Source organism: Periophthalmus magnuspinnatus, chromosome 3 (genome assembly GCF_009829125.3).
Source record: "Periophthalmus magnuspinnatus isolate fPerMag1 chromosome 3, fPerMag1.2.pri, whole genome shotgun sequence".
Lineage (NCBI taxonomy): Eukaryota > Metazoa > Chordata > Actinopteri > Gobiiformes > Gobiidae > Periophthalmus > Periophthalmus magnuspinnatus.
Window position 1 is genome coordinate 29,661,572 of NC_047128.1, and position 24,778 is coordinate 29,686,349.

Here is a 24,778-nt window from a genome sequence, read left to right on the forward strand (position 1 = left end):
AGACAAATGTCATTATGTAATGCTGGTGCTGAACATTGAACAATTGCAATGAAAGAACTTGACTAAAGACAAAAGCCCTTGACTTGACTGCCAATAAAAAAAACTTTATTAAATGTTGTAATAAATATGATGTATATGGTGTCTTTATTATCATTAAAATAAATGATTAAAAGTGTGTGCTTATAATTATTATTCAAACACATAGTTCATTGCTGGAGTGAAGACTATAAGGGGACTTCAAATTACATACAACACTTATTCATGGTGGATTTATTCTCAATGACTGGCTTCTATTCCGCAGTGGGTTCTGTCTGTGCAGTGGTCATCACTACAATGGCCTATACAACAAAGAGGAAATTAATAATAATATAAAGGCAAATGCTTAATTAAAGCTGAAGTATCAATATCAGTACTGGAACAAAAAATCTGTATTGGTGCATCCCTATCATTATTCTGTTATGTGATAATAAGAATACTAATGTGTATTTTACCTGACTGTTGGTAGAACGCAAGGCAATACCTCCCAGAGTGGACATGACAACAAAAATGATTCCTCCCATTAAGAACTTGATGAGAAGAATTACTTCCAAACTCCTCCCCATGTTCTGAATGGTAAAAGAAATACAAACATTTAGTTTGGAGAATTTTTTTTTTTTTTAAATCCATGAGATACACTTACCTCATATTGTAACGATGTAAAATAATCAGATTCTGTGACATTTTCTTCCATATATTCATAGTGTCTGACATACTGCATATGCGCAAGATCAGGTAGGATATGCAGAATTGTCCACAAAGTCCCAAGTAAGGTCACAATACTCAATGCCAAGGAGATGGTAACCTACAACAATCAAAGAAAACTCCACTAAATCAATATGTTCATGATAATAAGTCCCAATTAATACAAATTTCGATTGATCCAGTCTTGAATGTAAGGCTGCCGCAACTATTCATTCAGTATCTGACTAGCCCGCGATTATTTTTTTAAATTCACGAACTAGTCAAATCTTTATATTTCAAGATTAAGATGGTTTCAATACATTTTTAACCAGATACAGGTGGAAATAGAAATTGACTTACAAATGATTTTTGATATAAAACGTCTCTTAATGTATGTTTTTGAGCCAGTATAGTTCAGATAAAGATTGACAATCATTTCAAACAGTTGATTAGTTACAATTATTCCGATTAACTGTTGCAGCCCTAGGTAAATGCATGAATATTTTATCCTATGTGGGTTCAACAACAGTAGGATAAAATGGTGACGTACTGTTTTCTTTGTTGGGTAGTGCTCTGTTAATATATACAGAACTCCACATATGATGTACTGAAAGAAAAGAAAATAATTTACATATATCAAAATGTTTAGATTGACAGAAGAGTAACTAATGCGCTTTTGAATCTACAAACCAGTGTTCCTTGTAGAAATCCAGGTGGGATGACTGTCGATATGTAGTGCACGTCTCTGTCTTCTACAACCACAGCAGTAACAGTGAAAATAGATGTTCCCAAAACAAGCACAATTATCTGAAAAAAATGAAATCAGTGAATAAAACATTCAAGATTACACAAGTGTCAAGAAAGTTGATTGGCTGTTTGGGTGCAATAAAAGAAGAATTTACCCCAACTATCTTTGGTTGTCCTTTGATGAAGCGGTGCAGTGGTTTGGCTCCTCCTGTAGTGGTGGTTTGTACAGATCCATTAGTGTCTCTTGGTCTTGGTGGTACATGCAGTTCAGTAGACATCTTCATAGCCAGGCAAATACAGAAAAGACACATCACCCTGTTACAACCTTTCTATTTTTATTATGTTTTATATTCATGTGAAGAGTTTTAGCAGAATTGTTGCGTAGGTTGTAATTTACATAATTGATTACAATAGTAACAGTGATACTTCAAGTATCCTTAAGAAGCAACAATATGCTACATCTAATGAAGCATTTGTAGGACGTCAATAAAATAAAATAAGACAATGATAATTTAGGCGAGGTTCGCGGGTGCAAAGAACAAGCGCCAAGAAGAAGCCTGCATACACTTTTACACCAGAGTGACCCTTAAGAACATTCAGATCCGATGGATTCACTGAACAGTAGAGTAATCATCAAGTATCCCAGAACCAAACAAACACACTACATAAAAGATTAGATTAGATGATCCCTAAAACATTCTGCAGCTAATCCCACACTAAAATCTGTAAAGACATACCGTGTTTCACTCTGCGATGTTCAGAGGCTGTGGCTCAGAAGACTCGACCCGCGCACATCTGGAATCAAGTATCTGTGACGAGCACGCGCATACTTCGCCCCGCCTGCCCCGGCCCCGGTCCCCCCGGCCCCGGTCCCCCCCTGCCCCGGCCCCGGTCCCCCCGGCCCCGGTCCCCCCAATGGAGTGCATTGTTGATTTTATAGCTCTGTTTATCCCATTTATTTCTCAGTCTGCAAAATCGTCATATTCAACATGATGCAAAGGGGAAGAGCCACTTGAGAGGCTCTGAAGATTTCCTGTCGAGGAACTCGACTAAAAAAAACAACAACTGATGGTTGGAATCACTTTATTAGAAATGAACAGACTCATTTGCTCAACATATTTGACAACACACTAAGACCAGAATCTTAAACCTATACACATACATGTTGTCAACATAGAGACAGGCAGCAAACTGGTTACATAATTGATCTATCTTTCATTGAAAGAATTATATAACCATCTAAAAGATGATTATTGTCTGAGACATTGTGCATTAAAATAACAACAAGCTAAAAACAACATGTTTTATACTACTGTATGCATGATGTCAGGGCAGTGAAATTAATGAGAAACAGAGTTAGCTCCTTTTGCACAAGTCATAAGAGCAGTGCTACATCAAAAGCAAGATTCCACATACAGCAAAGATAAAGCAAAAGTAGCAACGATCAAGTTGACATAGAAAAATCACATTTTACATGTTTATAGCTGTGTGTGCATGCTTATTAATGTGACAAACTGACATTCAATGCCATTTAGAATAAAATTGTTTTCATGTTTCTTAATTTAAGACAGACAACACCAATCTATCTTTTAATATACAAAAATCACAGCAAAATGCGGTTAGACAATACTAGCACATCACTGACTAACCTGCATCACTTTACATTACAACATAATGATTATTTCACTATTATGTTTGACTGTTCTGGTGATTGAAAAAAAAAATGTATATGTTATTGCATTATGCCATAATTGTATCATATAGGCAAATCTGGATGTTAGTGACTGTTCAGGCAATAAAAACACCACTGGTTCAAAACTGAACAAACATTTTAACCAGTGCAAAATACAGACTTAAAATAATATAGCTGTCCAAGAGATACTCAAGAAAAGTGGTTTTCCCTGTTAAAAAGTTTGATTATGCATACAAATGCAAACAAATTCAACAAACACAATATTAAGAGTGGTTACGAGACTGATATAAAATATAATATAATCCATATAAAATCTACATAGAGTAAAAGCCAGAAAATTAAGTTATTTTCATTAAACATCTATAAAAGACTGAAGACTTGAGAACATCTTCTCTTTGTTTCAACTGTTGACATATAAACTTGAACTTGCATTGATAGGCATTACAAAATGTATATAAACTACATTCAAAATTTGTGTACATATTGAATCTATGCATAACACAAAGATGAAATACATATGCACTGATCTGCATTCATCAGTATTAGACCCGGTTAATACTAAAGAAATGAAACCTCATGTTTCACAGTAGAAAGGTCAAAGTGAACCTGAAAAATGTTTAGGAACATTCTGTGATATCTTTGCATTATTTTTGCGATGTGCCTGAAGTGCTTTATGAAATAAGTTACTGAAATATAACATGAAAGTGCAATGTCAAGTATTTTAAGTATTAGTGTATTTTTAAACGGTAGTAGCTACTAATTTGCAATACATTAATTCATTGGTTATTAGCAATTTCTCACTATACTGTATATACTACTTTACTACATTGTTCTTCTGCGTACTGTGTATTGTGCTGCAAGAAGCTTGTCAATACTTATGTTCATTTGTTAAAAATACATATAAAATTAATTTAAGCTGCAAAAAATAACGTGAGATTAAAAACTAAAACACACCGTTCCTTCCATTTTGTTCTTTAACTGGTCTCAATGGTCTGTAGGCTATCCTCTGCCTCATCTGAGTTCATCTCATCCAGTTGTTTGCTCCACTGATCAAAGTTCTTTGAAACGTCGGCGCCACCATCTTGCAAAAGCACAGGGAAGACGTGGTCCACCATTTCACACAGATGGCCAAAGCTGTGTGGAGAAAGCATTCACTTTTCAGAGTGTGGACAATAAATGTACTCTACAGGTACCTGAAAATGATTCTATGGAAGGAAGAAACAAGAACAGCTCAGATTCTTACGAGGAAATGTTGGTTTTGGCATGTTCTTGTGTCAGCTCTCCTTTGGGGTTAACAGTGAAAATCCTGTTGAGAGGAACACCCACTTCTTTATAGGAGTACACATCCTAGAATAACATTTGAATAATTAGAAAAATAATGGATTTTGCAGCATGTTTAAACATCTTTTTGTCCTTACTGTGGCTCTGTTACCAAATGCAGCATAAAACGGTTCAGTGTTTGGGTAAAAAAGTTGCTTGATGTCTGTAAGACATTCAACCTTAAACTTTTCAGGTTTCTTCTCAATCACCTCTCTGTGCAACAGAAGTACATCTTCCATGTATTAAATTGTCTTTGTTAAATTATACATTTGTCCCACATTACCTGTGCAGTGCAGAGAACAGACTGCTTGGACTGAGCAGAACTGGACCCATAGGCAGCATAGTTCCTCTCTCATTGACCCAGTTCAAATAACCCCTGGTCATGTCAGCCATGCCAATAGCCCTCGCTGAGCAGTACATGAACTTATAGCCATTCCTGTAAAACCATGAATGATATTTCAAACTTCCATCCCCTCAAGTTATTACAGAAGATAATGTTACATTATGTCACTTGTACTCACAGGCTAACTTTGTGGTAGAGGCGTGCAATACCCTGATGAGTCCAGTCTTTACCTAGTGTGGGAAGAATGTGACCTAAGGTGTCGGACCTGAAAGCCATCATTAAAACAAACCATGACCAAATGAAGACAACAATATAACCTAACCTAAAACTAATAAAGCTTTAATGTTTATATGAATGAATGAATGAATGAATACATTTTATTTTGGTTGTTTACATTTTTCTTTTTTTTTGAAAAAGACAAAAACAAAAACATTTCTTCATTAATTACAACCAAAAAAGGATTGGGCTGAAGCCACATGCTTATATAAGCATATATAGTTTTCACTATACCTTGTAATAGTTCCATCTATATCTGAGATGACAATCTTATCATCCCAGCTCCAAAGGTAGATGGTGCCATTGCAGCGGCAGGTCCCTTGGTATTGTGTGGTCACACTAAACACCACATCATTAGGTCCCTCCCTTAGCTGAAGGCTAGTCTGTAAAAACACACATAAAATATAACAAATTACTGTTGGTTTGCATGGTAGTTCTGAATAATGTAAATAGTTTTCTTTGAAACCTTGAAGAGGCAACAAGGAAATTATCTACAGCCAAATACCTCAGACGAGTAAGGCCAGTCCTAAGGAGTCAGCTCAATGGCACGAACAAGACTCAGGCAATAAACAGCTATGCAATAAACAAGTAGTCAGATACCCAACAGGAGTCATAGGCTGACCAAAGGAGACACAAACCACAGATGTTGAAACAGGAAATCTCCACACCATGCATGGAGGGTTCCAAGATTCATAAGTACATCAAGCACAAGGCCCCAACAGATGACAAGCTCAGCAAATGTCTCAGACAGCGGAGCGCAGAGGAAGAGGTGCTGGAGGAACCATCATGGGAGGATAAGCTCCTACATGGGATGTACCACTGGAACATAACTGAAGTGGCTGATATCAAGAAATCCTACCAATGGCTTGACAGAGCTGGTCTGGAGGACAGCACAGAGGCACTCATTCTGGCTGCACAGGGGCAGGCCTTGAGCACCAGTGTAAGATACTGGCAGGGAAAGATTACATGGAGCGGCATAACCAAGTGGCGGGCATAGTGTCCAGAAACATCTGTGTAGAGTATGGACTGGAGACCCCAGGGTCCAAATAATAATAATATAATATTATATATATATATATATATATATATATATATATATATATATATATATATATATATATATATATATATATATATATATATATATATATATATATATATATATATATATATATATATGCACACACATATATATTTACCAGTTGTTCTGAAGTGAGCCTAAGCGTCTTCTTGTAGCAGACACTGCTTGATGCATCCAGAGGTTCAGGCTGAACAGATCCTGACACAACATTAGATGATCTGTGATCTTCATCACTGGATGAGTCATCTTTCACCCTGAAAGAAATATGACTTTCAGGATAAGGTCTACTTGCATTAAATGTTTGTTTTGTAAATGCACAAACTAACCTGTCTATTGGGGACATGGCAAGTGATGGTTCTCCACTATCTGCAGCATCTGCCACAGACTCCTGTAAAACACAGCCATTGACAGTGACTTAATACAAGTTTAGTGAAGAGAGGTAGAAATGGTGCTGTAATTCTGCCTGAGAACATACTGATTTGGAGTCATTGTTTCTGCTTCTCCATGAAAACCACCAGCGTCCACCTTTCTTTGGCATTCTTTCCTTCATGATGTTCTCCACTGAAGCCTGAGGACATGCACATAACTCAAAACTGACTGAAAATGAAACATAAATATTACAAAGACAACAAACTGAAAAACATGCAACAAAAGGTGTAATTAGTGTAACCAAAAAAATAGGCCTATTGCATGTCGATATGTGAAAACATGCAATTAATGTAAGTTGCAAGAGAAATACAGAGGTAAAGGACAATTGGTCATACATGCTCAGAAGGGCTGGGTCCAAAAAGACCCGGAAAGCAGTATGTGAAGAGACCAAAAACAGAGAACACATAGCTCAAGCACCAACACTTTGTCACACAAATGTAAGATGAATGTGAGGCAAATAAAATGGGAATAAAAACAGGAGAAGTGAAAAGAAAACATTATTAAAGTGAGATTTTGATTGAGTATGAATTTCACTGTGGTTTCACCATTACCAGTCAAAAAGTGTAACTTTAATTTCATCTGTTCATTAATTTTCCCTATGATTGAGTAACACTGCTAAAAGTACATTTTGAAATTAATCTTAAAGATTGAACCAAAGTGAAACTGTTAATATTTTTTTTCATAATGCAACAAAATAGCACAACTGTGTTGACTTCTCAAAAGTTTATCTTGTTGCATTAGTCTGTTAGTTAGTTTTGGTTATTTATTTTATTTTATTTATTTATTTATTTATTTTAATTAGGACAGTGCATATTAATCAACATGTCAACAAATAGCATCAATGTAAATATGCCGGAATTAGCACAATAGCTACTTTACACCCGTTGTCCTAAGGCAGGTCAAAAACAGGAAATTTAAAGAAACACAGACAAACCAAAAGTGCACATAGACATGACAACAAGTGAACCACAATAGACCATATTCCGAGTTTAAGATGTCCCAGGAAAAAAAAAAAAAAAAAAAAAAAATAATAATAATAATAAAATCTACATGTGTGAGCATGTTTGATTATTTTTCAACCAGTGTTTCAGAGTGTTCTTGAAGGTTGAAAAGGAGCCACAGTTCCTGACATGAGCAGGTAATGTGTTCCATGACTGTGATCCTCTGACAGATGTCACCATTTGGCCAAACCTGGTCCTGCGTCTCTGTACGGTACAGTCTCCTCTGGTCAATGCTCTGGTATTAACTCGGTCAGTCGTTTTTTTACTTATAAAATCCATTAATGGTGGAGGAGCAAGTCCATTTAAAACTTTAAAAATAAGGCAAGCATCCATAAATACCTGATAACTTTCAAGATCCAGAATGTTATACTTACTTAAGATATTACAATAGTGATACTGTAGAGGCTTTTTATCCAGTGTTTTCAATGTTTTTTTGAAGAGGGACTTTAGGGGCTTCAGGATGGCCTCTGATGTGTGAGACCATGTGGTATAGCAGTAAGACATGTGACTGAATATCATGGCATGCATACACGCCTTTGCTGATTCTGTCGTCAGATAAGGTCTTATGTGTTTGAAGTTTGACAGATTTAATTTAATTATATAAGAAAATTTTTTAACATGCTGTTTAAAATTTAGGTTAGAGTCAAAAACTACCCCAAGGTATTTAAATTGTTCAACCACATCTAATCTCTCCCCATTGACCAACACAGATGGTTGCTCACCCCCTGCTGGCTGTCGAGAGAAAAACATGCAGACCGTCTTTTTAGTGTTGAGATGCAGGCCAGAGTCATGGAGCCAGTAGGACACTGGTACCATGGCACCGGAGAGCACTGCGGCAGCTTCATATTTTGTTTTTGCATGAGTGTACAGTACAGTATCATCTGCATATAATTGCATTTTTACACTCTTACAAACATTTGGTAAATTGTTGACATATAAGCTAAATAAAATTGGACCTAATATTGAGCCTTGTGGGACTCCAGCTGAGCAAGTGAGTAAGGTTGATTGTGAATTTTCAATTTGTACAGCTTGTTTTCTGTCCGACAGGTATGATTTCATCCAGCAGAGGGCATTGTTAGAGAAGTTAAAATATGTTAACTTGTCAAGAAGAACAGTATGATTGATAGTGTCAAAAGCACGTTTCAGGTCAAGGAACACAGCACCCACAAAGCCGCCCTGATCAAGTAGATGTTTAAGTTTTTCTAAGAAATAGCAAGTGGCTGTCTCTGTGGAGTGATGCTTCCGAAACCCAAACTGCATAGGATGAAGAGTAGTTTCACTGTTGTTCAGGTGTTCAGTTAGCTGTATAGCAACCCATTTTTCAGCTATTTTTGAAATGACTGGCAAGATACTTATTGGCCGATAGTTCTCTGGTTTTGTTTTGTCTCCTGCCTTAAGTACTGGGGTAACCCTGGCAGTTTTCCATGATAATGGCACGATTCCATGTTTAATGGACTGATTTATTATATGTGCAATTGGACTTGCGAGTATCTCTTTGTGAAGCTTTAAGAAGTGACTTGACATGCCAAATATGTCCCTGGCTTTTGAACTTTTAAGAGCTGTTATTGTTTTTATGACCTCAGGGACAGAGATTTCTTGTATGTTAAACACTGGTTTACTAAGATCTAAAGGATAATGTGGAATGTCAGAGCTTTTTAGGTTCATTTTTAGATCTTCAATTGAGCTAATGAAGAATGTATTAAATATATTGACAATTTTGCCTAGGTCATCAGTCAGTGTGCCCTGTACTTGAAGCTGTAGATTCTTGAGATGATGATCTCTTTTACACCCCAGCAATTTATTTAAATTTTCCCATATTGTTTTACCATTCCCATTAGCCCCTTTTATAATCTCAATATAGAACATAGCTTTTGCTTTACATATTTGCTGTATCACTTTATTTCTGAGTGATGTAAAAATCTGGCGATCACTTGTAGTTCCTGTTTTCAAAGATTTTTTAAGTGCCTGGTCCCTTTCTTTCATCAATTTTCTACAGTAACTATTAAGCCAAGGAAGATGTTCCCTAGTTTTTTTAACTTTACCTTCTCTTGTTGGTATAATTACCTGGGGCAGGGGTTTTTGATAAACCTGCATAGCCAACATGACAGGAGCTGCTGTGTTCCAGTTGTAGTATCTACAATGAAAATGAGTAGGACAAATGAAATATACATAATTTCATTGTTAAAATGTTATACTAAAACCTACTTGTTTCCTATTTTCACTACCAGGTTGGGATCATCAATAATGGAAGGATTTTCAGAAAACTGCTGATAAGACACTGCCCTTTGCTGGAATTGTTCTGTAACATAAACAATAATAATTAGCAGTATAAATATTAGTGGCAACAAAATTCTGATCCAGTTCATACATATCTATCTACGCTAGTTTGTAGTACCTCTTGTGATCTCCTTGTTATCTGTGAGGCCCCCACATAAAGAGATAGCTACATGAGGCAGGTCGCTGAAGTGGTCTGGTAAACTGTCCACACCACTGTCCATCCCACTGCTACCCACAGACTGTGGGGAGTGGTTCTCACTGCGCACACACATCATCATGTCTGAGTCCAACTTCACTGAGCTGCTGCCTCCATCACTGAAAACGGACAACAAAAACAGACATCAAAGCTGATGAAAGGCAGAGAGAATAATACATACCAAAGTCAAAGTTCATCTAACAGTTTAATTCTGAAATTTATAATATTACCTTTTAGGGAAGTAGAGTGCAGCAACCTCAGGCTGTAGCGCTGTAATATCATCCAGGTAAACACCATCTGTGCCCAGGTGCTGACTTCTTTTTTCTGAGAAAAACAAACAAACAAACAAACAAACAAACAAACAAACAAACAAACTAAAAACTCCATACCTATGATTTAAAATAAATATTTCATTATATTTAAAGCTGTTTTTACCCTTTTTCTTTGATGGTGAATCATTTCTCCTCATGGGACTCCCACTGACTCCACCTCCATCCAGATGGTCAGAAAGACTTCTGGGAGACATTGAACAGGCCTCCATTTCTAAATATGACACCCCAATGCTTTCTACCACTCTCCCTAAAGCAAAATAGAAAACAAATTGTTTAACTTAAATTATAATGAGCGCAGTACACTTACTTCCATCACTGGACCAGACTTGTATTTACCTTGCACTGCAGTATTATTCTGTGCAGTTTTCATAGTGATTTCCTTGGTGTCCTGTGACTCGTCTGTTTGAGGGGCATAGACAGTGAGAGAGGGGGCTTCACAGTGATTGATGGCTCTGAAGTGAGTGCTGTCAGAAACACGGATTGGCACAGCTGAGGTAGAGTCTTGTTTCTGGTTCTCGGTGAGAAAGGACGGCTGGGGAAAACATAAATGTGGCAGACAGTAGTACAGATGAAGAAACACAAAGGAAAGATATTTCTGACTGTGAGTTTGAACATGATCGTTGTAATCACCTGTGCAGCCTGTGGCAGCTCTCCCCAGGTCCACAACATCTCAGGGTTGTCTTTCTTCTGGTTTGAGATCTCTGAGTCACTTTTTGGAGTTGAGGATTGCGAATCATCCGGACTGCTGTTGAAACCACATTTATGAAAAAACTCTTAATGAAATAAACAATTTTATATATATGTATGTATAAATCCTATAAAAGCAATATTAAAAGGATACCTAATAGAGGGTAAGTGAAAGGTCTGTTGAGGACAAGAGATAGAAAGGCCACAGGGCGGATGGATGGACAGAGTATCCTTGATTAAAGTACTAAAAGAACAGACAGAAAGAGAGAAAGGATCCAAAGGGATGTGCATAAAAAACTGTTAAATGTGATATGTACAGTGGCAAGATCAAGGAGGCATTAGGCTTGGAGTCATGTTAAATTAATTACCTGTCAGATCCGCGTGTACTTTTGTTTTCACTGGCAGTAGATTCACAAAACCCAGTCCTGACAACAAAGAGGGCACAAGAGTCAGTAAGTGCTTTAGTGCAGCGCCTTGTTTCATGCTAGTACCAATGAACATCCATCTGAGGTGACTGACATAATGGCATACAAAATGTATTAAAAAAACTATTGATGATTTGTGTGATTTTAATGTCCTTCTTATTTGGAAAAGCACTTTGAATTAATTTGTGTATGAATTGTGCTATACAAATAAAGTTGCCTTGCCTAAACTAGAATTATATTTAAGAGCTTCTGAACTACTCTTGAACCTAATAATTACAGTATTTCATATTTTATAACTAAATATAAATATTCCCCACAAACCCAATCTTCCTACAGTGAGGGCAGATTAGTGAGTTATAAACTAAAAGAAACGGAGAACACTGTGAGAACAGGACAAACCCCTGGACCTAATCCAACAGGGCATTTTCAAAGCACTGTACACACTAACACGAACATGCACGTACATGCATGCAGCTGATTGCATTCATTATTCCTGTGAAAACACTAATGCTGAGAATGAATAGGGCAACCACTCAAGTTGGTTTTATTCAAGTGTTAACCACATCACATTTATGGTTTTAATAAAAGATGTCAGCTGTAATAGTAATAGTTATTATTTGTTCATCAGTTCAGGAGGATGGGTTTAAACGCATTTTTTATTTGAACTTAATCCAATCTTTTTATTTTTACACATCTTTAAACTGTTGTACTTTCATTATTGCCTATAGTAAGGATTTAAATTTTGCTTTTATTACACTGAATTTCATGCTGATTTTCTACATGTAACACGATGTAAGATGATTATACTATAAATGCTGTAATCTAGCATTTAACTCACAAAACTGGGCACACTCGAATATACCTGGTGATGTCACTGTCCTCATCTGAACTCAGGTCGATGGTGAACATGTCCTCGTCTTCTGATTGCTCACTGTCATTTCTCCTGCCTCCTCCTCCGTCAGGCCAGACTCTCCTCCTCCTCTTTCTCCTCTTCTTACTCATCCCTCCATCAGTCTGTGGGCCCAGGTTCTGTACTGGTAGAGAGCTGCCAAGGATGATGTCTGCACAAGAGAAAAGCATTATGTAAATAAATAGACAATAGATTTTGGTCAGTTGTTAACATTTTATGAGGTGTTTACCGTGTCTTTGGGAAGGGTTTCTGTTAAGCTGGGACTCCATTAATTCCTCTCCCACTGACATAATTGGGGATGTGGCCAAGTAGGATGGAATTATTTCCTGTTATAGAGAAAGAGGATTTACATGAGTGCACACAAGGATGGTTCCTTGTATTAAATTAAACAATATATATATATATATATATATATATATATATATATATATATATATATATATATATATATATATATATATATATATATATATATATATATATATATATGAATGCAGCAGTGACTCATCTGAAAGATAAGATCATGGCCCAAATGAACACAAGGCAACTCCGACGCCAGTTACAGAGAATTGAAAGACCATCTGAAAGTCTCCTAGAAGATGTGAACTCAACCACCACAGAAACCAATGAGCTGATATACACTTCAGCAGCAGTGATTCTAGAGATACTATCAGAGCAACCATGGTAGGCAACAGAGCAAAGCCGTTGTGGTGGACATTGCAGTACCAAGTGATGGGAACATTAGGAAGAAGGAACATGAGAAACTAGAAAAATACCAGGGGCTCAAAGAAGTGCTGGAGAAGACCTGGAAGGTGAAGGCATCAGTGATGCTTGTGGTCATTGGAGCACTCGGGGCAGTGACCCCCAAACTGGAGGAGTGGCTACAACAGATCCCAGGAAAAACATCAGACATCTCAGTCCAGAAAAGCGCAGTACTAGCAACAGCAAAGATACTGTGCAGAAGCTCCCAGGCCTCTGGTAGAGGACCCGAGCGTGGAAAAAGCGGATGAGAACACCCGTGAAGGGAGAGGATACGATTTTTATTATGATGATATCAAAATATTGTAGATATTGAGGCCGGAATTCTGTATTTATATGGTGTTTTTGTAATTTGATGTTATGACCTTGGATTAGAAAAGTAATTTTGTGCATGGACAGACACAGTAAGAAGGATAGAAATGATCCCCAATGAGACATGCCTCAGAGTGCGCGTGTCACAACTCCGTCCAACTAACCCAGCCCAATTCACTTGGAAATAGGAAGAAACATGTTATGAATGCCAACAGGCCAAAGCTCATATGCTCTCAGCTCAGCCCTCACTTAAAAATTCATAAAAAAAATACTGTATTACATTAAATCACTTATTATTATTGTTATCACCTTAAAGCACTGAAATTAGCAGTACACCATGTCATTACACACAATAACTCTCTGACGACATCTTTTGTCACAACACATGTGAAAAGAGTGTGTTTCGTTGAGGTCTGCAAATCACGGTGGTGACGCTGGTTAATGTTTCACATGCAGGATTTATTTGGCAACGCACAAGTCCAAACAAATCTGCAGTTTTTACACTACATTCTGAGGCACTTCATGGGGGATGGGTGCCAGAGATAAAATAAAACAGGCTTCAGGCCAAGTATTTCTCAGTACTGCTTTTTGTTGTTTTAAGGTAACCTGGCTTTTGCCAGATTGACATGTGCAGCCCTCTAAATTGAGCTCTACACATCAATCTGGGATGCTTCTTACTGAAAGTGAACCAATGATCAGAGTGTTCAAGCAAATACTTCACATTGATTGGTTGAAAAATTAAAATTGTGTTAAATCCAGTTGAGAGAAAAATCACAGGTTGCTTACCTGTCCACAAATGCACAAGGTGCTTCCTTCTGCATGTTTTTCAAAACAAAATAATCTGTATTTCTACTAATGCAGGTCAAAGGACATTGGTCAGCATTGCCATGTTTGTTTTGGTCCGTTGCATGCTGGCTTCCACACAAACCACAGTGCTGCCCTGTGATTCGTCACCACCAGTTGTTCGGTACCTATCGCATGCAAACAATTAACCCAGAGCTGCTCAAAATCGATTCTCAAGAGTTTGTGAACTTACAAAAATCATGTGAATTCGTCTTGCTGGCAAGGCTGCTATTAAGGAGAGTGGCATTAAAGGCTTTGTGTTTTTTAAAAATGCCAGTGTTAATTATTCCCACAGACAATTTGATAAACTCTATGACCCTGACATTATGATGGTACGAAAGAAAACACCAGAAGCAGCAGTCATAACTTCTTATGTGACCATGGCCAGGAAAGCTATAAATAGCTCTGTGCTTGTCCAGTCTATTCTATACATAGAAGTTTTTGTAATTGGAACCGCAAATTGTCCCTACACAAATTTTCCACCACTCTGTATTATATTTTCTTGGGTTTATCTACAGTTTTACCTTGTTCCTTTTGTGCATTCAATCTTTCACATACATTAAATAATAACTATTTGTGTACCCTGAAAGTATTGTAGTTTTGCAGTCATCTAAACTTGTTTTACTTTGCCTCATATGCTGTGATGCTGCAAGTATCATTTACGTGGCCATAAGAAAATGCATTTAAAGTCAAACCTTCCAGATAGATCACTCACAAAGCTTAAAGGACTTAATCAACTTAGACATAATAAAAATGTAATGGAAACTTTAGGTTTACTCAATGTTCTGTTTAAAAAATAAAAGGGTCTGGGCCAGTTATAATCAAAGAAGGGGTTAATCTGATAGTAGAATATTGCTCTAATAATTAATACTCAATCTAGTATAATAGATTGATTTAATATTCAATCCCTAGTTTGTAATGGAATCACAAGACTAACACAGCTCACCAATGTGTTCACCATGTAGCAGCAGAAAGAGGATTCACTACAAAACAAATAAAAGACCTTTGGATTTACCTGCTCAAAAACAATCCCATATCATCATTGGCCACTTACCAGAGTGTTTTCAGTCTCTTTGACAAAGAATGCCTCTCCATTTTCACCTAGTTTCATGTGCAAGCTCACAGGCTCTCCATTGATTTCTATATCAACCTGCAGAAAATGGTATATATTAACACTAAATTCAAACACATTAAACTATGAGAGCATTAAAAAGTGTGCCTTACCACTTTCTCCCGGGACCGCAGCACCCCCATCTTGCCAAAGCGAACATGAAAAGGGGAGCACTGCAAGGATCCATCAGGCTGGCGAACCACTATCACATCAATACACCCGGACAGTGTGGCAGGGTTAAGCCCCCTGTACAGCTCCTTCACCTGCACGAACACCTGGCCCGCCAGCTGTCCCACATAGTTCATGGTCTGCAGCTACAAATGGGCAGAAAAAGAGTGGATTTACTTGAAAAAAATAAAGCACGCATATGTGTCAGTTAAACATTGGCAGAAGGGCTCAGGACTGCAGATAGAAATGAGCTAGAATTTGGTACTAGCATCTTTGCACTTGAGTATTAAGCTTAAGGTTTACTTTATTGTCTCTGTAGGGAAATTTGTCCTCTGCATTTGACCCATCCCTCAATCCATTTAATTGATTTTGTTGCTAGGCTTGGTCAGGACTAGCTTAACTGAAGGATTTTAACTTCTGTGCATGATTTGGGTTGGTGGGGGAGTATACAAGAGCTTGAATACAGTAAAATAATGTAAGGCTAAATAACTAACATCATGTGATCAATATCTCAAAAAAAAAAACAAAAAAAAAAAAAACAAACATATTACAGCATTGCTGCATCTCCCTCAATGTCAGTAACAAAATGATCACAATCCTACTACATTGAGCATAATAAAATAGTATTGCTTCATTACAAAACTGTCCTTCCAAGAAAATTGTATTCAAGCAAACAAATAAATACAGCTATTGCTATATTGCTGTATTGAGAGTCTGTTCTGGGGAATATCACCTAGATGGTTGTACAATCATTATGTAACTTTCTGACCTCTTTGTGGAAGCATTTTTATTGTGTTTTGGTCACAACAGCTCACACACATGTGAACATGCTTCAAACTTGATATCATTGTCAACAGAGGCCACGTGTGAACAGATAGGACCATTCATTAGACACACACTGGAGCAGGACACTTCCCACAACAGCCAATCACAACTCTGCATTATGTAATAACCAATCACAAGACACAAATGCTTGGCCATTCATTGCACTTGCTGCATTGTTTACTAAAATTCCAACCTCTGAAACGCTCCTAATGCCTCCAGGGATGTATCGAGCTGTTGCGAAATGTAAGGAAATACTTCCACATTTATAAACGTGGTTTATTTATCCAGAGTCTATGAAAGGTGTGCAAATAGCCTAGCTACTCTCAGGTTACTACAGCATTACACAGTAAGCACCACAAAATGGCTTATATCGAAATAATTGTACACATTTCAACCTCCCATTTCGCTATACTCAAGTCATTATCTTAATGTCATAAAACAGTAAGTCATTCATATTCTGAAATACACTACCAATTTTTCACTAAGCATTGTCCAATTGTCATTAAATTCTTGCTCATAATTATCTGTAAGCTTAATTTTCATAGTGCCATGTTTGGCTTGACGCAATAGTCTATGTATACGCTAGACTGCACAGGGGTCAGGCTCTGTACCCTGTGCCCATTTAGAGCGCAGCACATCGCAATAACAAAGCAAAATAACAAAGCAACCACGACCCACAACATTAGAACCAGCAGCTTCATTTCACAGCAGCTCAGTGCGGTTTCCCACTTACATTATTTAGGCCTATTTACGCCGTGCTCTTCTTCTCGGTTTCTTTTCGCCATAAAATCTGTCTCCACCAAACGTCCTTCAAGTGTGTACTTCGTCACTTGTCATTTTTCGAATCGCATAACATGGCCAGATGCTAGTGACATTCACTGCGTGAAAACGCCACACTGATAAATGACATGGGATCTTCTCTGGAGCTTGTCTTTTCTATTTAAAGCGCAGCCAAAATATTCCTCCCACCGCGAGCGCCACAGCACGAGCGCGCGCGCTATTGGCCGCTGCGTCGTGACGTTGCAGTTGAAACATCTCAGAGGAATAGGAGTAACGCAGCGTGCACTTCATAGAAAAAATATACATTATTATCACTAGTAAGTAGTAGCCTGTAGGCCCCATAAGCTTTATGAATGATAGGCCTGGGTGTAAGATGTATAAAAGAGGGTAGTTTGAGCACATAGAGCAGTAAAATACACTAATAATTGGAAAGCTCAAACAAACGTCTGAGTGCTGCTCAACAGGTGGGATCTTTAGATTTAGTCTTAGGGCAGTTTGAGGAGAATAAGAGCCCTCCGTACAAAACTGTCCCTCCTCTGTGTTTTCTGTGTCTTGTAGCATCACAACAAGAAAGCCTCTTCTAAACCTGACTCTTCCATTGCTCTGTTGTTTTGACTGGTGATCAGACAGGCTATTCTCTCTTGCACGGCTTCTTCCACACTTGCTGTAGAAAGCCCGTTGCTTTAGTGTAAAAAAAAATTGTAACCTTTCAGAGCTAGCTGGCTAGCATAGCTATCTCCAAACAGGGTTACTATGGATACAGGATAAACAAACTGCTCAAATCTCACAGTCCAATAGTCCTTAACTTCTATCCTTTGAACTGCACAAGCTGCCTTCCTTACTTGGTCAAAATCAACTAAATATTAAGTTAAAATGCAAAACAAAAACATTTAACGTGTACATATTGTGCAAAATTAACATTTTCAAGACGCCATATTGCCGATCAAATCCAGTTTTTACAGTCCCCGGTATACACCTACTTCTATGTACTTACTTTGATCTCCAATTTAATTTTTATCTAATTTATCATGATGCATGTAGGATTCGGCAGCATTGCATAATCATTTTGTTACAAATGAAAAGAAATCCACTGTTTGTTAGCATGATCTGCAAAATCATTTTAGATGAATATTGCGATATAAAATGTCCAAATTATAACATAATGATCCACAGCTGTCATAGATTCTAACTGGGACCCCCGTTGTTCAATCTCTACATGCTGCTGTTAGGCCAGTTAATACGCAGCAACAATGTGTCTTACCACAACTATGCAGACGACTCTCAGATCTATGTCTCACTAGCAGCAGGTGAATATGGACCATTGAATTCACTCTGCCTCTGCATCCAACAAATCAGTGTGTGGATGCAAAACAACTTTCTCCAGCTAAACTCAGACAAGACTGAAGTCATCATCACAGAAACACAGAAACATAGAGAAAGTGTTAACAGTCACCTCCAGTCTCTTTCTCTAAAACCTTCAAATCAGACTAGAAATCTAGGGGTAATAATGGACTCAGACTTGAACTTTAACAGCCACATCAAATCAGTAACATCTGCAGCATTTTACCACCTAAAAAACATTGCAAAAATCAAAGGTATACTGTCAAAGCCAGACTTAGAGAGACTTGTCCATGCATTTGTCTCCAGTAGGTTAGACTACTGTAACGGCCTGCTCACTGGCCTCTCCAAACGTGCGTTAACACAGCTGCAGTACATCCAGAACGCTGCTGCTCGGGTCCTGACTAGAACCAGGAAGTACGAGCACATCAGTCCTGTGCTCAGGTCTCTGCACTGGCTTCCTGTAGCTCAAAGAATAGACTTTAAAGCAGCTCTGCTTGTGTATAAGTCTCTCCATGACCTAGGTCCAAAGTACATCTCTGAAATGTTAGTGCCATATGAACCATCTCGCACTCTGAGGACTTCAGGGACCGGCCTCCTGCTGGTGCCCAGAGTCAGGACTAAACATGGGGAATCGGTGTTTCAGTTTTATGCAGCTAAAACCTGGAACAGTCTTCCTGAAGATGTGAGACAGGCCTCTACTTTGACAATGTTTAAATCCAGGCTCAAAACAGTTCTGTTTAGTGGTGCATAATACTGAAAGGTTTTTATTCTGCACTCTTCTGTTTTAATGTTAATTTTATGATGATTATTTGTGATTATTTATGTTTTTATTTGTGTGATTTTGTGTGATTCTTATTCTGTAAAAGCACTTTGAATTACTTTGTGTACGAATTGTGCTATACAAATAAACTTGCCTTGCCTTGCCTTATATAGCAGTCACAAGCACAATATGTCTTTTTTAAAAACTACTCAGTGTGCCAGCCAATCAGCTGCAAGAGCAGCCCACCACAAATAATAAAGCCTCATATATAACTTTTCAGGTGATGGTTCTGTCACCTGCTTGTCTGAGATGTTTTTGTTTCACATGGAATGTTTTACAGTTTGGCATTAAACTTATCTATCTGCATGGAGACAAACAGGTGGCCAGCGAAGTTACAAGTCATATCTGCAGAAGGATGAGCCCACTCACAGTCAAAGAGCATGTTTTATATTTGTATTTTCTTCAATAAAGGCATCTCAGATTTAATATATAAATATATTTAATGCCGCTGTGGATCATTCTCGTTAAGCAGAGCCTCCACTGGAAAAGGTTACATAGTGTACACTGCTACACTAGTGAGCGCTGCTATGCACATACAGTATATTTTGAAAATGTAATATGTATTGAATGCAGAGGCAGGGACAAGAATAGCAGTGACATTCAGTCTGCACCAAAGCATCTTGTGCAATGAACTAGAGGCCTATTATTTGTTTGTAGTATGTACATCTAAAGTCACCTGTTCCATTACAGTCCAGCTATTTGATGTGATGGATTTTGTAGTCCTATTTGTTTACATTTGCTTATGTTGACCAGGTTAGTGACAGGCTCAGGCTCAGAAACATACAACATTAGAAATATGAACTAGTCAGACTTTGCATAAATATTTTCTTGCAAGTATAATGCTTGCTGTTATATTCAATTAATATATTGACTCATGGCAGTTTTAAAGTTTTATAATATCCTTTCTTGTCCTGAATGTGTGTAATCAGATTATAGTGGAGTTATATAAGGTGATTTGGCGCATAGTTCGCTGAGTTTTGGCTTGTCCAGTGCACCACACACAAAAGATTTCCCCCACACACTCTCCCTCAGCAAACTCTCATGTTCCCTCGGATTCGAGGAACTGAGCAGCCGTCACAGCCCACTATGCCCCCCTTTTTGTTATTCTTGTCTCGTTGCAAAACTATTTTCTAGTGCAAAAACCGTGCACATGTTTACTAACATGCACTGTTAGTAAATGGTCACATTTTTCTACTTTTCCACCTTCAAGCCACTCAAAGCGCTTTACACCACCAGTGTACACAGGTTAAGTGTCTTGCCCAAGGACACAACAACAGCATTCATCTGTGTGAGTTGGAATCACACCACCAACCTATGGATCAGTGGACCTGATCACTCAACCAATGATGTTTATGTCGAGAGCAGGATTTGAACTGCCAACCTTCGGATCAGTGGACACTCTACCAACTGAGCTACTGTCGCCCCAGTGAGTGTTGCTGTTGACTTCAAATTACCAATTGTTCTCCTTATCACAAATCACTTGGCCACAGTTCATAGCAGTTTGGATCATTTTCAGCTGTCAATCACTTAACTGTACAGTGCATACCTTGTGCATCATGTGACTGTTTACCATGATAATGGCTACACCTATTTACAGTAACAAACAGGCAGTCACATATGGAATGAGGAAAGAAAGGAAGCACGTGTCAGGGGTTTCTTAGAAAACCCTTCAGGGAGGGTCAGAATTCAACAAGAGGGGAGGCAGAGTGAAGAGGTGCTGTAAGGGGAGCTTTTCAATTCAATTCATTTTATTTTGTGGTGACTGAGAGGGAGAACTGGCTACACTTTTTTTTATACAGTGAAGATGCCTCAATCTAATACATTTACATACTTTTCATTGCAACAGGAAGAAAACATATTAAGCCCCTTTTCATTTCCCTTTTGCTATTTAACATTTTAATGCTGCATGGCCTGAGACCATGTGAGGCATTAGCACACTGTCTTGACTTTAATGATATGTGTTATGCAAAATTTAGGTTGTTTTTACTTCTGATGCTCCTCCGGGTGCCTTTTTGTTTATTCATACTTGTGGCTAAGGCAAAGAGTCATCGACTATTTAAAACATAGATTTATGTACACAATATTTAGTCTTAGACAAGCAGAACTTCAACAGTATTCCTTCATGTGTGTAGTCCAAGAGTGTTTGCTTGTGTGTTTGTGTAGTGAGCATTCATTTTGTTTATATGGCTTGAGTTATTGATTTCTGTGCTTGTCTCATGTCAGACACGTGAGAGGGAGAGAGGAAGAAAGAAGGTGGTTTGCTGAGACGAGGCTAGCCCGATCTATCCCAGGAACTCTGGGGTCAAGAATGCAGTCATTTCGTCACCATGGTTATGTGGGTGTCGTGGTGGGATGGGCCAAAGGAGCCAATCAGAGAAAAGCTTGAGGCATACATCACAAGTGTACTGTTAAACCCACCCCAGTATGGAGAAATACTACAGAACATGCTGAGCTGTTATGAAATTAAATTGACTGTTTTTTGTGTGAATATAAGGCACAGAATTCAGCTGTATTTGAAAGTGTCTAACTATTACAAATTATTTATTCATTCAATATGATTGGCTCTAATAGGACTGATGATACCTGACCTAATTTGAACTGCTATTTCCACAAAATCTTAAATTTAGCATATATTGAATCTATTGTTAATATCTGTATTGAATAACATCATCTCTTGCTGTGACGTTGACATGTCAGACAAAGGGATTCTTGCATAATAGCTTTTGATAATCCAGACAGGAGGAGCATTGATAAAAAAGTTAAACGAACATTAACAGCAGTCATATTTAGGTTTTAAGGAAGAGAACATGTTGGGACCCCACAGATGCAATAACTAAATGGCTCAGTATGGTGCTTTTGTCATATAATATTTCTGAGATGTGTGTCTGGCCCATGGCTATACATACAACACCTAGCACAAGGTAAAACTTGATCAGCGTGGGATGGTGGAAGAAAGCAAGATTGCATATAATCTTAAATGTCATTATATAAAACTACACCTGTATGACATCTGCATTACTAATGTTAGCATAATCATGAGTAAAACAAACAATATATTTAGCTATGTAGCGTGTTTTGCTTACCCAGGACCAACTTTCACTGGGACTGTCATCTTCACTCTGGCTGCTGTAGTCATCCTGATCTTCCATATGTGACATGACTTCATACTACTGTTCAAAATTCTTCTTTTAAAATAATGTTTTGTTCTGCAAAAAACACAGTTGTTTATAATTTTTAGTAAGTAGTTATTTTTTAAAACCTAAACTTTTTGTCTCCGGGGGTCTTGTATCTTGCAAGTGTCTGAGCATCTACTGAGAGGCAATGCGTGTTTCAATATATGCTAGTAGACTAAATTTATCAACGAGCATGTTCTGAGAAAGCAATACTTGGAGGAAATTTGAGCATCTTTAGTTGCATCGGATCATCCTGTTTCTTCTGGTCTGACGCCAGTATCTCGCAGGGTCCTACCAAGACCACACACAAACACAACTGGACATTTGACATCATAAGCTTCATCTTTATCATTACTGTAATGCTATGTCTACACAGAACTGTGACAGCATTTGCTAGCGTAAACAGATTCTTATTATTGTTGTTCATTCTATTTATTCAGGGACTGTGCAAAACATTGTTTTGTTCTTTGTACCAGATGCAGAGTGTACACCGTAACACATTAAAAATAGCAGAAGGAACATTGTGTTTGTCTCCAGTAGGTTAGACTACTGCAATGGCCTGCTCACTGGCCTCTACAAACAAGTGGTAAGACATCAGCAGTGCATCCAGTACACTGCTGCTCAGGATTTGACTAGAACCAGGAAGTACAAGCCCATAAGTCCTGTGCTCAGGTCTCTGCACTGGGTCCTGTGGCTCAGAGAATAGACTTTAAAGCAGTTCTGCTTGTGTACAAGTATCTTTATGGCCTAGCACCAAAGTACATCTCCAACATGTTTATGCCATATGACCCATCTCACACTCTGAAGACCTCAGGGACCGGCCTGCTGCTGGTGCCCAGAGTCAGGACTAAACCTGGGAAATCAGTGTTTCAGTTTTATGCAGCTAAAACCTGGAACAGTCTTCATGAAGATGTTATCATATAAAAAGTGTTGGGAGGTTTCTGACCTTATAGCCTAAAATAAAGCTGCTAATTTGGGCAGGACATAGAGGGCTAAAGAAAAGCGTAAGGGCGAGCCGGGTCTAGGTATATGAAGTGTAATTGGCCTAACTGGTATCCACACTTCAAACTCCACCCCTGCAGCCAGGTGTTTCTGATTACAACACCTGACTGTAATCAGGGTCAATGCGCTTGATGTCACCAACTACCAAAAACTGCAGAGGCCACTGAAGGCAGCAGTTTACATTAAAGTTGGCAAAAAATTACCAGGAACACTAGATCATATTCTTAAAACACCATATGCACTGTACAGTAGTGAAAAAGGTGGATTTAGTGTTTAGTTTCACTTAGAGAGAATCTTTATTCGTCTTACAATGGGGAAATTTCAATATTACAACACAAAGAACAACATAAAAACTATTCAGAAATGTAACAAAAGGTGTTCTTAGATTTGTATATAGAATATAATGTTGTAGTTGCTGTGAATAGCAGTGTATTGTCATAGATGTTTTTGACTGAAAACAGTAGGGTCACTTTAGGGCAGTACAGCTTGTCCGAGAATCATGTCTGTAATTTGACTCCCACTTTAGCTCACTCTCAATCGAGACATTTGAAATTCACAGTCACATTTTTGTGACTGTACTCAATTTCAAAGAAATTTCATCACAGAACTTCTTCGGAAAATGCATTTCAAAATTGAGTGCTCTTTAGACCCTGAAGACTCTCTATAGCCCACCAGCTTCATGATGAAGATGTTTTGATTTGGAAAATGCTCCTCGTGGCAGCCTCTGGATGGTGTTCTGGGAAAATACAGTCTGTTTGAAGATCTACACCTGTAAATGTTCCTCTCCCTGTGGTAACTCCATTTTCTGAACACACAGAACATTTAAAGTCAGGGCTAGTGTCAACAGCCTTTTAGACTTTAGTGAACTCCACTGAGCAACTAAACAAACGAACAAACAAAAAACGATTTACTATTTCATTATAATCTATGCTACCCTCTTGGTAAACCTGAAAGAAAGACTTGTGTTCAACACCAGTGCACATGAACTGTTACTGTAAAGACATTAGACATTGGACCATGTAGATCATCTTTAGTAATAAGAAATTTGAGGAAAATAATGGAATAGGCCTATACAGAAAAGGGTCTGTAGATATTTCTAAACACCAAAGTGCCTTTGTAAGTCAGGCTTATTTTCATTTAGATAAATTCCCTTTTTCCCCACAACAGGGCAGTGTTGCAGCAGTAGCTAGAAACTAACAAAAAGTTC

The 24,778-nt window shown here is 38.0% G+C and overlaps 2 protein-coding genes across 4 annotated transcripts; both read right to left on the reverse strand.

The window, feature by feature from the left end:
• Positions 1-91: 91 nt before the first annotated feature.
• On the reverse strand, positions 92-2,270 carry LOC117387092 (uncharacterized). Its single transcript, XM_033984496.2, has 7 exons — positions 2,205-2,270; positions 1,623-1,745; positions 1,411-1,527; positions 1,271-1,327; positions 680-841; positions 492-605; positions 92-338 (listed from the first exon to the last, which is right to left on the reverse strand). The coding sequence occupies exons 2-7, from the start codon at positions 1,743-1,745 to the stop codon at positions 291-293; spliced, it is 621 nt and encodes a 206-aa protein (XP_033840387.1). The 5' UTR covers positions 2,205-2,270; the 3' UTR covers positions 92-290.
• A 263-nt stretch (positions 2,271-2,533) lies between these two features.
• LOC117386989 (phosphatidate phosphatase LPIN1-like) lies at positions 2,534-22,603 on the reverse strand. Of its 3 annotated transcripts, none has more exons than XM_055230463.1 (23): positions 22,480-22,603; positions 15,576-15,776; positions 15,406-15,501; positions 12,667-12,763; positions 12,390-12,588; positions 11,471-11,527; positions 11,257-11,346; positions 11,046-11,160; positions 10,752-10,947; positions 10,519-10,662; positions 10,314-10,407; positions 10,006-10,202; positions 9,816-9,909; positions 9,675-9,744; positions 6,656-6,748; positions 6,507-6,568; positions 6,299-6,434; positions 5,334-5,482; positions 5,002-5,088; positions 4,764-4,916; positions 4,579-4,693; positions 4,404-4,507; positions 2,534-4,294 (listed from the first exon to the last, which is right to left on the reverse strand). In XM_055230463.1, exons 1-23 carry the CDS (start codon positions 22,552-22,554, stop codon positions 4,135-4,137), a joined length of 2,784 nt encoding a protein of 927 aa, XP_055086438.1. In that variant the 5' UTR covers positions 22,555-22,603; the 3' UTR covers positions 2,534-4,134. The 3 variants fall into 3 exon arrangements, with proteins under 3 accessions (XP_055086438.1, XP_033840273.1, XP_055086442.1); XM_033984382.2 differs by lacking the exon at positions 22,480-22,603 and adding an exon at positions 17,189-17,376; XM_055230467.1 differs by lacking the exon at positions 11,257-11,346.
• Positions 22,604-24,778: the final 2,175 nt, after the last annotated feature.